This window comes from Podarcis gaigeae, assembly GCF_964106915.1.
Source record: "Podarcis gaigeae genome assembly, chromosome: 13".
Taxonomy (NCBI): Eukaryota; Metazoa; Chordata; class Lepidosauria; order Squamata; family Lacertidae; genus Podarcis; species Podarcis gaigeae.
In genome coordinates, this window is record NC_139689.1 from 27793456 (window position 1) to 27810851 (window position 17396).

Sequence of the window (17396 nt, forward strand, 5' to 3'; positions counted from 1 at the left end):
TGGAATACGATGCTTGTTGTGGAGAGTGGGGGGTGACCCCATTACCTGGTTAGCTTCTCTGGCATCCCCAAAAGACTCTGTTGCACCATCCCGCAGGAAGTAGTTCTCCACTATGTCCTTTAGGTAACACTGGTGCTTGCACACTGGGCAGTCAACCACTGCAAAGAGAAGCACAACGGAAACATCAGGCACAACCCACAGGAACACACTTATCTGTATTTTCTGGAAACAATTTAAGACATTTTTTTGTTTCGTTTCGACAGCCTTTTCCAGCTGGATGAAAAAGTCTCTGCCTTGGAGATTCTACGTTTTGTATTGCTTATAAGCCTATCTGCGGGGGGGGGGGGGGATATGGCGGTTTGTACTGCTTATCATAATTTTTACGTTTTTTAAACAAAAGGATATACGCTTGTAAACTGCCTTGTGGAAATAAAAATGGAAGACCCACAGAAACACCTAGCAGAACCAGTCTCCTCTACCTTGTCTAGCCTGTTAGCCATATTTGTGCAGCCATTTCAGGATGAGGTGGGTTTGCAGATAAGAGAGAAGCAATGATAAGACGCACGTCAATGCTTCTGAACTGTTCTCCCATTACTCATCTGCCTTGCCAGGTCAGCAGCCATCACTGCAACCTGAAAAGTGGGGGAAGGGTGCTCGCTTGCGCACGTGCGCGCTCTCTCTCTCTCTCTCTCTCTCACACACACACACACACACACCCCAAATCCCCTGCTGCCTTGACTTCCCTCTATATCAGAAAGATATAACCAAATATACCTGTTTTACAAATGGTTACAGAGCATGAAATGGAAGAGCCACACCAGCAGCTCACATGTAAAGATTAGGTCAACTGCTTTTATTCCCGCTAGTCATATGAACGACTCAGAAACTTTAAATTTATTTTTTTTATAAAGATATTTATTAGGGTTTTTAATAAAAGATACAAAAATAATAAACAACGTTCCTTTTGTCTTAACAAATTTTCAAACCTTTTTGGACTTCCTCACGTTTCCCGTTCACACTTACATTGTCAATACATTTTTCCAAGCAAATTATCATATAATTTATAGTCGCTCTTTTAAATGATAAATAACAATTCTTCAGTAATTTTTGTTTTCTAAAATCTCACTTATCTTCCAATTCAAATCCAGATTAGTGATGGCCAATTTTTTGTAATCAAGCACCCTTCTTAACATTCCACCAAATTACAATATTTTTGTAAATAAATCTTAAATTTCCTCCAATCTTCTTCAATCCTTTCTTCTCCCAAGTCTCGGATTCTGCCGGTCATTTCCGCCAGTTGCATAAAGTCCATCAGCTGCATCTGCCATTCTTCCAGAGTGGGTAAATCTTGAGTTTTCCAGTTCTTAGCGATGAGTATCCTTGCTGCCGTTGTAGCATACATAAAGAATGTTCGGTCCTTCTTTAACACCTTCTGGCCGACTATACCCAGGAGGAAGGCCTCTGGTTTCTTAGTGAAAGTATACTTAAATACTTTTTTCAGCTCGTTATATATCATTTCCCAGAAGGCCTTCACTTTCGGGCAAGTCCACCAGAGGTGAAAGAATGTTCCTTCATTTTCCTTACATTTCCAACATTTATTTTCGGACAAGTGGTATATTTTAGCAAGTTTAACAGGGGTCATGTACCATCTATATATCATTTTCATTACATTTTCCTTCAGAGCATTACATGCAGTGAAGTTCAGCCCAGTGGTCCACAACCTTTCCCAGTCTTCAAACATAATATTATACCCAATGTCCTGTGCCCATCTTATCATAGCAGATTTAACCATTTCATCTTGTGTGTTCCATTTCAACAGCAAGTTATACATTCTTGATAATATCTTACTCTTTGGTTCTAACAGTTCTGTCTCTAACTTCGATTTTTCCACCTGGAATCCTAACTTTTTGTCAGACTCAGAAACTTTAAAAACTGGTGCCCCTCTATCCTACTTTCCTTTTCATCTCATGCTTTTAGACTAACATCGTAGGCAGGGACTGTCATGTTTTGTGTACAGCACTGACCACATTATACAAATTATAAGCTAACAGTTATTAGGACAACAAGCAAGTCAAGTCTTTCATTCATGTCCCCGTGTGTGTATTTCACACATACGTGTGTGTAAGGTTCCATCTAGCCCAAGATTCCAAAGCTGCCCATTTCACAATCCATGTTTCCCCCACAACCTATAACCAACTACAGTGAAACCTCGGGGTTACAAACACCTTGGGTTACAAACTCTGCTAACTTGGAAGTAGTACCTCGGGTTACGAACCTTGCCCCAGGATGAGAACGGAAATCGCGCACCGGCGGTGGCAGGAGGCCCCATTAGCAAAAGTGTGCCTCAGGTTAAGAACAGTTTCAGATTAAGAACAGACCTCCAGAACGAATTAAGTTTGTAACCCAAGGTACCACTGTACACCAGTTTGCACTTATTTTTAAAAAATGTGAAACATATTCGTGTAGATTTTTGTTATTTCCAGAGCAGTTCACACCACAATTCCGACATTAAAGCAAAAATTTTAGAATCGATAATTACTTATATATTTACCACATCTTATTTTACCATCAAAGTATTCACAATGTTGTCATCTTTACAAAACCAAGTAACAGCCAGAATGACAACAATTGGCAGCTAAGCCACACTATTTCATACCGATATACACTAATATTAATATTCCCCGCCTTTTTCCTCCCTGACAAGACTGAAAGCTGCTTACAGATAAAAAGAACCACTAAACACAAAGGAAAACAGTAATTTAAAAAAACAATAAAATATCGATAGAATTTAAACTACAAACACTCTATAAAATCTGCTTAAAGCATACAAATAATTACAATAAAAACAGCACAGCACCAGCCCTTTGATGAAAAGCTGCCAATTCCTGAAAGCCTGTTGGAACAAGAAAGTCTAGCAACTAATATGCAAACTAGTATATTAAGGAAAAAATATTTTGGCTAGTTCTGACCACACACCACAGTACTCTCCAAGCACAATCACAGACAAGATCATCAATAAGCACAGCCTTGGTTTTTTAATAGCAGATATTACTTGAACACAATTCTCTTTTAAGGTAAAGCTACTGTAGAAACCTTTGTTCTGCAAAGCTTAGCATTAACATGAAATGCAACTATGGGCAATAGCCACCAGTTTAAATGAAACCTCCAAAAAGATTCTAGAAACATACAATAGGCCAACTTCCCAGAGTTATCTGGCCGATGCAAACAGTGGGCAACTCATGTTGCCTGAAGGGGGCAGAGGCGCCAAGCAAACGTATGGCCATAATGAAGGGGAGCACTCCCTCAAGGAGCCCTATATACTTTTGAGCATAAATATATAGCTTTCTCCTGCAAGTTATCAGCTGCAATTTCTCAGGGCGTCTTTGAAGCATCCGATTCCAAGAATGAATTCAGTTCTGCAGAGAAAGGATGCCTGCAGACTATTGTTTGCCACTCAACCCACGTTCTCTCACCACCCCGCTGAAGGATGCCCTCCTCGGTTCAGGAGACAGGCCCAAGAACAGAGGTCGCCACAGTCTTAGAAAGTAACCAGGTGCCAAGTACATTCTCCAATTGGCACGGGTCATGGGCGTAGCCAGAATTTTTGTTGGGGGGGGGGGGGAGAACCTCAGTTAGCTATGTTTTTATGGATTTAGGGGGGCAGCTCCCCCCACCACCACCCTTGGCCACACCCATGGCACAGGTCCAATTGTGAACATGTGGTGATCTCTCGATGACAGGTTGGCGACTGACATCTCCATCTGGCTGGCCTCTTCAGCTTTCTTAAGCAGGTATGCAGAAGAGCTAATACACTGCATTTATATCCCACCTTTTTCTTCATTAAGTATATGGTTCACCCACCCACCCTTCTCAGTTAATCCCTACAACGACCCTGTGAGGTAAGTTAAGAGGTTGTGACCCATCCAGGGTCACCCAGTGAGCTATATGACTGAGTGGAGATTTGAACCCTGATCTCCCAGGTCTGAGTCCGACACTCTAACCACTACACTGCACTGGCTTCCTGGAGTAATTCTGCTATGGGGCAGCTACATACATTAAGACGGTAAATAAATATGGGGAAAGCAATATGCAACTTGGAGAAGGATCCAAAATATTTTCTTTGAAGCTTGAATTCATTTCATCCTAGATGGTTTCATTTGATGTTTTAATGTGTTAGAAACAGCTTTGAGATTTTATTTCCTTTAAAATATAAAGTGGTATTGAAATGAAATGAATAACAATATATAATAAAAGGTAAAGGTAAAGGGACCCCTGACCATTAGGTCCAGTTGTGGACGGCTCTGGGGTTGCGGCGCGCATCTGGCTTTACTGGCTGAGGGAGCCAGCGCTTGTCCGCAGACAGCTTCCAGGTCATGTGGCCAGCATGACTAAGCTGCTTCTGGCGAACCAGAATAAGCACACAGAAATGCCGTTTACTTTCCCGCCAGAGCGGTACCTATTTATCTACTTTCACTTTGATGTGCTTTCGAACTGCTAGATTGGCAGGAGCTGGGAACGAGCAACGGGAGCTCACCCCCATCGCAGGGATTTGAACTGCCGACTTTCTGATCAGCAAGCCCTAGGCTCTGTGGTTTAGACCACAGTGCCACCCACATCCCATTAATACCATAATAGATTTCACCAAAAAAAATGTGCCTAGGCATTCTGTGGTGGCAACTGTACCCAAGCTTTAAAGTGTCATTTTGTGATTAGCTCGCATACCTGAGTTTCTAACACTTGAGTGCCGCCCACCAAGAGGCAACAAAAGGAAGCCTCATTTATCACTTTTATTGCTGCAAACCAAAAGATCAGCAGCAGGCGCATTTGTGCAATCACCATATGAACAGGGGAGGAAGCATTCATGAGGCTACAGAGCTGAGGTGAGGAAACATGGAGGGGAAAGTGGGAGAAAAACTAAAGGCAAAGCTTCTGAGATGGAGAAGAGCACCAATCCCTAGTGGAGATGGACCAAAAGCACCCCTAAATGTGCTATGTTGGAAATGATCCTAGCCACCATGGCAACACAAAACTTGAAATGAAGGTATAATCCAGGAGTGCCCTTGGGTAGTAAATCTCACAGCACAATCCTGCTTATGCCTTACTCAAAAGTAGGCCTCTCTGCACTGGCCTGTTTTGTGATCCACACCGAGATGCTCCCAGGACTACAGCCTAAAGTGGAAAAGGTCAGGCTCCTTCGCTACCATCACAAGGTCTACTGACTACCACTGTTAAACGTCTGTTTTAATTTAGTGCTCCAACCCATCCTGAATCTTCAGGATTAAATACATAATTTATTGCATTTTATAACCCACTCTTCAGCCAGAGTGGGTTTCCAGAGTGATTGACAAACAAAAGAAGGCAACAGTCCCTGCCCTCAGGCTTACAACCTCAGAAAAAGAAGACAAAGCGGGCGGGGGGAGTTTACAGTTGTATCCTGGAAGTCGAACGAAATCCGTTCCGAAAGTCTGTTCGACTTCCAAAACCAAAGCACGGCTTCTGATTGGTTGCAGGAGCTTCAATCAGAAGGTGTGGATGCCCCATCGGACGTTCGGCTTCCAAAAATTGCTCGCAAACTGGAACACTCACTTCTAGGTTTGCAACGTTTGGGAGGCAAAACGTTTGAGAACTAAGTTGTTCAAAACCCAAGGTACAGGAAGGGAAGAAGACAAGCAAGGCCAGGCTACAAATTCTTAAATGTTTACAAGGTCGTTATAACAACCAGCTTTGACGAAATCATGCTGTTCAAAGCTTTAAAAACAGGCTTTATATGTAACCATTCTAAAAGTAGCTGTAACACAGCCTTGAGACGGCTGAACTTACAGGATTGTATCTAAAACCCACTCAGCCCAGACCTAAGCTTGCTATTTCTATTCATTTCAATAAGCTTCCTCAGAGCATGACTTATACTGGATACAGTGGGCCATCTGGGGCCTAGCTGGAATCTGCCGGCTGGTCACTTCCCATCACAGCAGCCAGGGTCACAAAGGCCCAGAAGGTGCCATTGCCCACCAGGGTAGACTGTCCTCCTGGTCTTCCTAACAGGGTAGTTAGGTTCAAAAGCCTCAAGGGGACAAATTATGGTACATGGCAGCTGATGGCTATAGTAAGCAGAGATGGATCTTTCCATTTCAATTATTTTTTTTAAAAAATGCAAGTCTGTACTCTCAATGAATTTTGTTTCACCGTTATTTCTAAAGGCTAGACTACAAGACCAAAAAACGGCGCTTTGAAACAATGGCCCTGGGCCAAGCATGACATCATTCTTCCACTGAGATAACAAGAAGGCTGTATTTACATTGAGCTTCAATTCTGCGTTCTGAATATGTGGAACACAGGAAGTATTCCTGAGCTGAGCAAATCTTACACATTTATTTTATATTCTTAGAAGTCGGCAATAGGAAAGTTAGTTCAGGCTCTTAAGCAGTAAGGACTAATTTACTGAAATGTAGACAAAGCAGCCCTCTATTTTTAGCTTGAGGGCAACCCAAAAAGAGAGAGAGAAAAGAGCAGAAAATGCACAAAGGGACAACAGCAGGACTATAATTCTGTGTGGTGCTACCATGTGATCAAATAGCACGTAAGTCAATTAGCTAGTGCAGGACAAAAAAAAATGTTCAAATGGTACGTGCAACACCACCACAACCACCCCACAAAAAATAAGCTATTTAAGAAGGCATGTGCTAAAACACAATTTTAGCCCACCAATGGTAGATTACCCCCTTTTCCCTGTCTTGTACTTGGTACTTCTGTTTTGCTATGGCTGGTTATAACCATCCATCTACCACAAATTGAAAAAGAACCAAATAAAATCTCTAAAGCACAAATTGTTCACACATTTGTAAAGACACAGGGTTTTGTCAAATTGCCCTCTCTAATTGAGTAGAAGGGGTTTGGTTTGGTTTTTACTTTTGCTAGAAGGAAACACCTCTTCTAGGCTACTTTTCAACTTAACTGGTTCTGTGTTTTGCTAGTGAAGACCATTCCCAAGTCTTTTGTGCACATCATTTACTCCAGCTGAATGGGAGCCCTGGCTATAATATCCTCATCTTCAGCTAAATCCCCCATCTTGTCTTCATTTGCTTTACAAAGCAAGGCGTCAGCAATCCTTAATGGAAAGCCCTTATCTCCTTTCTCTCCACTTCTCAGGAAACTCATGGGGTTGAGGTGGGAGTCATCAATCTTCACACACTTAAAGGATTACAAACTTGCCCTTAAGCTACAGGGAGAAAGAATGGCTGGGTGATAAGGAAACTCCCCCACATGAAAACTTTGGCATTTCCTTTAGGAACAGAGAAAGCTCAGGGAACAAAGACACATACACAAGAGTCTTGTTTCATTTTTGAAGAGAGTTCTACATAACTTGTTACCCAACAAGATGTTGCAGAACTACACCATCATCTCTGGACGACCACCACTAAACATTCTCCTGATGCTAAATGGAGCCAATGGACAACTGCAACTCACAGTAAACCTCAGCAAATAGTCAGGGATGGAGTTGTAGCCATATAACATTTGGAAGGCTCCAAGTTCCGCACGCCTATCCTAAAAGCATTTTCCTTGGGGGATAGCTGTGCCATACTGTTGCAGCAAAATGAAAGAACCACCTTTTGGTAGCTTAAAGATTAATGAACTAATAGTGGCACAAGCATTCATGGATTACAGTCCATTTCACCATGTGTCCGAAACATCATGCTTTATACATACAATTTGAAAGAGTGTTTTCTGAATTTCTGCATTTAATGCCCCTCTAAACTCACCAGTTACAATTCCACTCCAAACCATATTTATATACCAGAAACTATGGATAACACTCCATGTGTCTGATGAAGTCAACTGAAATCCATGAAAACTTAATGTCATAATAAACTATTCTTAAGGCATTAAGGTGCCACAAGAACTTTGTTGATCTTAAAGCACTTAAGACATTAAAATATTTTACAAATATTTCCATTTCTCCAGTATGAAGCGTAAATAGAAAGTTAAATGTTGACTTGGTGATCTTGTGCGGTCCTGAACACTTAGGGTACTTTTACTACAAACCCCAAAAGCATGTTCTACTGCGCCTGAAACATGCAGAATGAGGCAGAAGAGAAACTATCACTTCAGGTTGTATGTGAGGGATACTGCTTTTAAATGTTGCCTCGTGCAAAAACAAAGCAAAACACCGAAAGCCTGCAAATATAAAAATTAGTACTCAAATTTCTAGCCTAGCCACCCCCCCCCCCCCCACCATGCACTTGTTTCCTGTTTTCATGGAACTATCACACTAGGGAACGTTCAGAAATGTTTACAAACTGCAGCTGACCAGTACTTTAAAAAATGTCACAAAACTACAGAATGCTAGAGTTGTCTGGAACTCTTCATTTGGCAAAATATTACACAAAGCAGGAGCTGGGGAAAAACAAGTGATATATACCCTTGTGCAAATTAATTGAAACAAACAATGAATTTAGTAGGATTTACATCAGGGGAATTCCCTGGCCAATCAAGCACCTGTATTTGCTACTCTGTTGTGAATTTCTTCAGCACTTTCGATGTGTGACAGGGGGCTCGGTCCAATGTGGCAATCATGAAGCTTCTCTCCCTGTGACCTTCGAGCATGCGGACTTCGCCGACCCTGTACAAAGAAATGGCTTTCGCCGGTGAAGAGGACTTTTCTCCACTGGTCTTTCATCCATTCATTGTACCTTTTTGCCCGTTTATACCACCTTTCTTTCTTTTTTTTGGTAAAAAGCTGTTTATTGACTGGTCTTCCGGCTTTTTGTTTGACCTGCGAACTGTAGAGGAACTGATTTGAATTCCTTTCTCCTTCAAATCCGTATTCAATGCATCACTCGTCTTGCGGGGATCCTTTTTGCTTTGTCGAAGCAAGTAAGCATCATATTAGCTGTGTGTTCGTGCAGAGTTATGATCTTTGTACGTTTCCGAGGTGTCACATCCATCTCGAACAGCGGTCAAATCACATCTGGTCAGGTTTCTAAAAGCTGAAATACTGTAGCTGCTGACGTAATGATTGCATCATACACTACAGTGCTCAGACAGAATTCTACAGCCTGATGCAATACTGTAGCTGCTGACATAATGACTGCATCATTAAAACATAAAAAATGACCAAACTGACTTTTCGTGTTTGTTTTGAGTACAGGATTACGAGTAGGATAGAAAACATACTTTGTTTCAATTAATTCGCACAAGGGTGTAAGGTACAAAAATTAAATGGCCTATTGTAGCCATGAGGTCAGCTTGTAGGCTAATTTCCAAGATGAAGATTGCAGGATAAGCAAATCCCTCCCAGGTGTTCAGCGTATCAGGTTATCCACCAAGGATTCTGGGATGAAGAGGCAATGGCTGCTCCCCATTTCTGAGAGATGAAAGCCAAGTTTGTAACCTATCTGTCCTAGACCTTTTAAAGTAGCTTTTAAAAGCTTCACTTAAATTACATTTTTATCCCATCTTACTCCAAGAAGCTCAGGCTATTGTACGTGTGTGCCAACCCCTCATTTTATCCTCACAACCACCCTGAGAGGCAGGTTAGTAGGAGAGAATATCCATCTCAAGGCCCCTCAATCATCTTCATGGGCAGGTAGAGAGATTTGAGCAATGCAGAAATAACCTTTCTGTAATTATTAGCTGTTCTCTAAGGGTGGGGAAACACACATTTCTGTGAAGACAAAACCATTTAGAACTAAAATCACAGTATGATTTTTTTGGGGGGGGGATTAGGAATCAGTTTGCCTGGGGTCACCAAAGGAAAGCCAGATGCAGGCTTTAAATGAAGCTAGACCTTTATTGTGATGAGCACACATGATGAGTCTCCACGACTGCTCATTGTATGAGAAGACAGCATTCTTATTAATTAACTTAATTAATGTCTCATCCATTAACTTAACTCCTCTGCAACAGATTCCATTCTTCTGAGATTAGCAGTCATTTGACCCTGCTGATTACTCGCATTCCTCCAGCTCACCTTTCTTGACCTTGGGTCCCCAGGTGTTCTTAACTACAACTCCCCATCATCCTTGACCACTGGTCCTGCTGGCTAGGAATGGTGGGAGCTGTAGTCCAACAACATCTAGGGACTAGTTCAGAAAATCTGCTAGTTCATCAGAATTCTGATTACTATATAGTTACTGTCTACAAGCATACTTCTCCTGAAAGTATTTAGCTAACATTCATGCACATACACTAAGCTACAAAATGGATTCAAGGCAAGGAAAATTTGGTTTTCTCCTTCAACTAAGCCTGGACCCTATAACAATAAATTGTGGAGGCAAAAGAGAGACCGGGAGAGACGGGAGAGTGGAAGGTACCTCCTAGTCCAGACTTTTCTTAAGAAGCTCTTACCTCCTAGAGCTACGATGGCAAACTTATGCCCCTCCAAATTTTGCAGGATCTCAATTCCCTTCAGCCCCAAACAGTAGGACCAATGAGAGATGAATCAAACAACATATGAAGGGTTACAGGTTCCCCATTCCTGGCCTGGAGGATGAAGAGGCAAGCACCCAGCATGCATCTGGGCCAAAGGATGGCAAAAAAGGGATTCTGTGACAATATTTTACAGACCACTCTAACCCTGGCTTTCTTATACAGACTTGTTTGTTGCAGCTTTAGCTTCAAACTGGGGACAGGGGGTGCACAAATTGAGTCCCCCCCCCCGTTTGAAAAGCCTATTTTGAACTAGACACCTCTGAATTCAAAATGTAGCTGTTTCTCCAATAGCTGCCTGGCCTTCCCAGCCAATTTCCTCACAAATCTGTTCCAGAGGAATGAGAAACCTACAGGAAGGAGGGGGCCACCAGGTGGCGCGTTGGAAGATGGCCGACAATAATATTGTTGATTTGCAAGCCCCCTCCATAGAGGCTGGCCCCTCTCACTGTCCTCGGAGCTTGCTTACCGGTAACCTCCTCTGGCTGATATCCAGACAGACCAGGGAGATTTTGATAGGCGACATTTTCCCCAAGAGTGGGTAAAATGCACAACCCCTCCCTCCTGCTTCCGCAGGGAAAGAAAAATAATTCAGAAACCTATTTACATGATGTTTATTTCTGACATTACAACACTAGAGAAAAACACGTCCTTTCAGTTCAGTTCTTCCAGCAAGTCTGACAAACTTCCTGAACATGCACAGTCAGAGGGACTTCCGGGTTGGCGCCATCGCCGAATGGCGGACTCCCTCCGAGCTCCGGAGGGAGCCTGCTCTGCAGGGGCTGGGTCCTACCGTGCCGGCGACGCGGGGACCCTCAAAAACCATGGGCGCTGAAACCCATGGACATGGTGACTCGGCTGGCACCTTTTGCGCCCCCCCCGACCCGCGAAGGAGCCTTTTTAAAGGCTGCGGAACGGGTGACGGGGGGGTGGTGCTTTGAGTCCTCCGCTTCCCCTGCCGAGCGAAGCCGCATGCCATTCGACGGAGAGCGCTGACTTCTTCTATTGAAAATTTGGACCTAAAAGAATAACCCGTGAGTAATCGGAACCTGGACTAAAAAGGGGGATAATTTTTTTAAAAAAATTCGGAGCGAGCGGGGGAGGCGCAAAAAGGAAGTCACCCCCCCCCCCGTTGTAGAGGAGTTAAAGCAAAGGATTTGACAGCTAAGATCGAGCGCAACCCTACTTTGACAAAATTATTAATTTCGCGAGGGAAAATTATAAGACTGAGCTGGAGGAGAAAAGTGGAATTGAATTAAAAAGCAACACACACACCCCGGAACCCTGGGAGCGACTTGTGAGAGCGTCGGGAGAAGAGAGATGGAGGTTTTGACAGCTGTCAAAGAGCTGTCAAAGCGGAAGAACAAAATAGAGAACTTTGTTACGAGGACTTTGCCGGTTACATTTGTTGCAAATTGGATATAAATTGTTTAAAACAAGGAATAACAAGTTATTTTGACTGGTAGGCGTGATCTGGAAGGGAATTGAGTTATTGCAATCCACCTAGAGGAGCTGGGGGATATTACAAGTATTGTTGGCATGGAATTCGAATAGAACTTTCTATCTCCTGGGAAACTGCAGAAATGGAACACTGTTTTGTCTACAGAGGTCTACACACTAAAGGAGACAATGGATTTATCTGTTGAAGAATGAAAGGGATTTGACGTAATGTTTTGTTCCTGAACAACAAGCCTCTGCAGAGGAATTACAAGCTTTTGGAATTAGAACATTTGTGCAGGAGAGCAGGAAAAAAAAAAAGAAAAAGGAGGAGTGAGATCAACAAGAACAACAAGAACAATAAGATTTGGACAAAGTTGGAAGTGGGAACATTTGGGACATCCAGATTTGACAAGCTTAAAGAAATAAAATTGGAGTTTTTACTCCTAAATATAAAAATCTGGATGGAAGAAATGGGCCTTTTTGAGACAGACTCCTTCCAAGATTGGACATTCGAAATTAAAGATGACTGGTAAAGGACTATGGCCTAGAGAGATGTGGGAACCCCAGGAAGACATCAGATGTCGATGAGCGCTGGGAACGCAACCGGGAAAGGGGGGAGGGAAATTTGGAATCCAAAGGGTGTAAAATTATTTTTCTTACTTTTTCTTATTTTAATCTGTATTGCATATTAAAGGGGGGAACTCGTGGAAGGGAACAGGTCGATTTTAGGGGATGGGAAAATATTTTTAAAATTGGGTTAATGACAATAAGTTCAAAATTTGGGATAAGAACTTGTTGAATCTATCTGTAAGAATTGGAATACAAGAGGGGGAGGGGAGGGGAAGTCCTGGAAAGATGTCATTGGAAAAAAGATTTTTAATTTGGATGTTGTTGTTTTTTATTTTGTTGTAATTGGAAAACCTTAATATTATTTTAAAAAAAAACATGCACAGTCAGAGTGTTTCAAGTTACACTCTTCACAAAGACTTATCCAGCCTGTGAACATCCTGGGAAATTGTTCTTTCCCAGAGATGTGATGTCAACAAACTGGCTGTCTGCAGCGGTGATGTTTCCATATACTGACAAATATCTCTCTGACCCATACGAGGTAATTAAGGGGCTGCTATGGGAAGTATGCAGTCTTCCTACCCCCCCCCCAGGAGACGGGGGGCACTGCCTTGCCAGCGGTGTTCACAATACACCCCCTGATCCGAGAGATGGGGTGCCGAACACTTGGCACGAGCCCTCGGTGAAGTCAGATCTTCCTGACGCCGATTCCAATTAGCGCGTGCTGGTTAGCTTCAGCTCGAAATTATAATTGGAAACATATGATTGGAATGAAGCTGAAGCACATACATCAAGTAATGTTTGAGAGATAAGACTGCTGATTAATAGATCTCTGTGACCGGGAGTGACGGATGGATAAGTAAATCTTCTGATGAAATCACCACTAGGAGACTGTTTGGAATGAAGGGGGGGTGGAGGAAAAAACTTTTTTTTCTTTGCACGATGTGATATTAATAACCCTTCACCCCAGATAGAAATAAGATCGTTGCGTTTTTATTAATCACAAGCAGGAATTCAAGAACTGTGTGGGATGGATTATAACAGGAGAGAGGATTGGTGAACAGTGAGAAAAAGGAAAAATTTTATGACGCAGTTAAAAAGTGGCATCTCGCCAAGACAGGCTTTCCGGAGAAAGAAGGACAGGGGGAGGAGAATCAGGATCGTTTGAAAGAGAAGGAATGTTGGAACGCAAGCTTGACCTGACAGAGCCTCCTGATTCATTTGATTTATTTAGCAAGCCTGAGAAAAGTAAAGGACAGACCAAAGATTTTTTTTTTTAATGGAAGCGTTGAACAGAGGCTGTCCCTGAGCGATATGATCTTTGAAGAGTACAAAACCCACACAGAGAATGCCTGTTTTCAATCTGCTTGTGAAAATTATCAGAGATCGCAAAGAAAGGAATATACGATAACAACAAGAAGAGAAAGAAAGTAATAAAGGACTATCTGGATTGAACTGGATAGAACTGTCTAATTAAAGCAGTAATATAAGTGATGTTTGGACTCGTTTGGAGTTTTGGACTCGTGCGGAGCTTAATGTATGGGTACCCCCAACAAAATTTAAAATTTGGCTGTATAATTTGGAACTAATGTGATTTGGATAATGTGATGTGATTGTTAATTAAAATTATTTAAATTATTTTTAAAAAGAGAGAAACCTACAGGAAGAGTGTTAACCAGAAGGGTAAAAATCTTGCTAGTGTGGGAATGATGCTCCCAACTACACCCAGAAGCATCGTTTCCCAATGGGGAGCATTGGATTTGGAAGTTCTCTGGCTCCATTTCCCCAAATAACCAATTTTTCAATAGCTCCCAAAGCAAGCTGAAAGGGTTTCAGTCACAGCTGATTCAAATACAAGCCAAAAAGCATTTAGGTTAATGAAGCACACAGCTGTTAACATGAGCATGGTATTTAGGAGCAAACAGTAAAGTTATGCTCCCATACAAGACATCTGAACTATTTGAATCCTGGATAGATACAAAATTAAGAATTCTCCATCTTTAAAAGGACTACCAATTCTATAGTAAACAGAGCAGTACTAATATACTCTCCTTCCTTAATCAGAAAACAGTGCCACATACAAATTTTAACAACACACAACATAAACAGGCCCCTATTTAGAGAAAGCACTGTTATTTACTCTCATAAACAAAGCTGAAAATTGCTGTTTTGTCTTCTTTTGATTAAGCAGCAGGAAACTGATACCATTCTAGCTTTTGGAGTAGCTGTTTTAGTCTCTTGTAGCAAAAAGAAAACTAAGGACTTGTAGTACTTGAAAGACTATCAAATTTATTATGCCAAAAGCTTTCAGGGACTAGATGTATGCAATGCTATCCCAGTTTGCCAGGTTTGTAAACACATGTGGAGAGAGAAAACATTAGCATAGAGATCACAAATGTATAAAGACCAAAGGTAAACACCAGTTAAAATGCTAACTTTTGCTAAGGTTTCCCCACTATTTTTCACCAATTGCAACTGAATAGCTGGTTTCTTTTGGTGGGGGGAGGGTGTAACTATGTGGGAGAGAAGAAAAGAGGTCTAGCTCCCATACTGCTGCAGAATCTTATCAGAGGGAGTAACTGGTGGTTCCTGCTTTCACAATTCAATGCCAATTTGGCAAACATTCTACTCAAGAATTACAGTAAATTCAGTTCCATCTTCACTGAAGCTGCACTGGTGGCAGAAGGCAGATCAAACCCTTCCTTTTGTGAATCAGTAAAAGACAGAAATCAATTAACTCCCCCCACTCTTCATTTAGATAAGCTGCATTTCAAGTCAAGAAAGAGAAGAGCACTCAAGGTAAAATAATTTTCAATTGCCTAGTTTCCTAGGAGTATCCAGCTGCTGCTTTGAAAGTCTGCCCCCTCCCAAAAAAGTATATGAGGTATTAAAATGTGTTGCGGATCAGCATTGCTGTCAGGAAAGGACTCTGGAGCGGATGGTGGATCCCACTCCGAAATGCATCTGAGCTAGCTTATCACATTTTAGAGTGAATGAAGTAATACACTTGACTAATGAGTGAAGGACTCCTTAAGACCATTAAGCCCAGCATCAAAATTACTGCACCGTTGTTTATGGTTTTGGGGGATTTGAATTCTTCCTTTTCTACTCCAAGATGTGCCCTGAAGGAATGAAATCCCAAAGTTGCTTACGTGTATTTGCATGCACAACAGGGAGGGCCACCACTAAGAAAGTTTGTCTGGCTGCCACTGTGCACCAGTGATAGGATGGCAGAATAAAAATGTGCCAGAATAATAAATCTTTGTTTGCTGAGAGTTTTGGAGGACAGAAACCTCTAGATGTTTCTTTTCCTTGACCAAAGCGTCCTGAAAGATCTCACCTCTCACTCTGGTTTCTCTTGTTTGCCAGAGGGATCGAAGAAAGAGGCAAAGCAAGTTATCCAAAGTGTTCTGTGAGTAAGAGAAGTCTTTGCATTTTTCCTCCAGAACTATCAGAGGACTTGGAAGAAAGGCTGAGATTTCTCAGAGGGAGGTTTGTTTACTTAAGGGGGGGGGCTTCCCTTGTGTAAGCAGACAAGGCTCCAGCCCACTCCCTTGTTCTCACCAGAGGACATCTGGGCAAAGGAATCCTGCTCTATTTTGGAGAAGACGAAAAAACAAAGCAGACAGGTTCCATTATTTGTCTTATTCCAGCACCAGAATAAGATGTACATAATCACATAATAAGGCCGATCAAACTTTGGGTAAACAGAGGGTTACTCTAAGGGCTAGGCAAAATCATAGCTAAAAGCAGTCTGAAATCAAATAGCTTAAACGCCACTTGGCACATACTTTAAAGTATGCTTAGGCCAGACCATTAAATAAAGAGCTGACGCAAAAAAATAAGAGGTTTTTAGCATCGCAGTCTGACAAATGTCTAAGAAAAAAGAAGAACCAAGGAGGGGAAGAGACATTGTTTTCTTTTCAAAGAAATGAATAGGGCAGAAGTTACCACCACAGGAAGACTTGATTTAAGAAAACTTTCAGAAAAGGCACTCTCATATCTGAACAGATTTATTGGGCAGAGCTTTCAGCAGATGAAGAAAAGACAAAGAACTGAACCCATATGTGAACCTGGATTTGGGCCAAGACACTATCGGAAATCACCTGTCCTAAAAGTTCATTACATATAAAAACCAGTAACTTTGCATATATTGCTTATTCTTTTGTATGTAGTAATCATAACTTAATAAACTTTAACATTATCTTAATTTGCTTGTTCAGTGGGCAGGTGGAACACACATCTTCACAAGCAGTAGGATCCCTGAAGAAAGGTACCAGGGCACATTTTAGGCTTATTTCACCACAAATTCCTACATCATCTTGTCCACATCACAAGGCAATTCAAAGAAACCCCAATCTCTTCCAGAAGCCCTCCTCTTTGCACCAGAAGAGGTAGGAGTAGAATGCATAGGCTGCCTGATAGACCAAGCAGCTGAGAGCAAAAGCACTTCGCCTACAAAAACCCCTCCAAAACCGCCATTATGTAGCAGAGGTTCTCCTGTTAATTAGTATTTGATTGGACTAAAGTACAGGCACGTGCTAGAAGAAATGAGATCACAAACTCTGGAACGGAAACAACTGCAAGGACTTTTAAGATTTGACTTTGATATAAAACTTTCTAATTTTCCAGGTTTTTGATGGAAAATTAGAGCTGGCCCTTCCCCTTTATTATTTAGTGAGTGAAGTAATGACGCTAAGAGGACTTGGAATTTAATTGGAAGTATAAATGCTCATTTATCTTCAGTAGAAAGGAAGGATAAAAGAAATCTGCGAACTTGCCAAGGAACTGATAGGGTTCATTACTGAGTCATCTGCAGTTCAACAGACCACTCTTCTTCCCAGGCTGAGAGGGGAAATGGTGAAAACAGGTTATTTATTGGGACACAGTGATTTTTGCAGCTGTTAAAGTTGCAAAATGACGGAGCAAGGAAGAAATTTCTGGAACAATGGGATATCAGCTTC

General features: G+C 41.8%; 1 protein-coding gene across 4 annotated transcripts in view; it reads right to left on the minus strand.

Moving 5' to 3' along the window:
• TRIM28 (tripartite motif containing 28) overlaps positions 1-17396 on the minus strand; it is a 35521-nt gene that overhangs the window by 15236 nt on the left and 2889 nt on the right. For all 4 annotated transcript variants that reach the window (XM_083708165.1, XM_083708166.1, XM_083708164.1 and 1 more), the window contains exon 2: positions 46-158. In XM_083708165.1, the coding sequence (XP_083564291.1) occupies positions 46-158 (113 nt within the window). The remainder of the gene's footprint in view (positions 1-45; positions 159-17396) is intronic.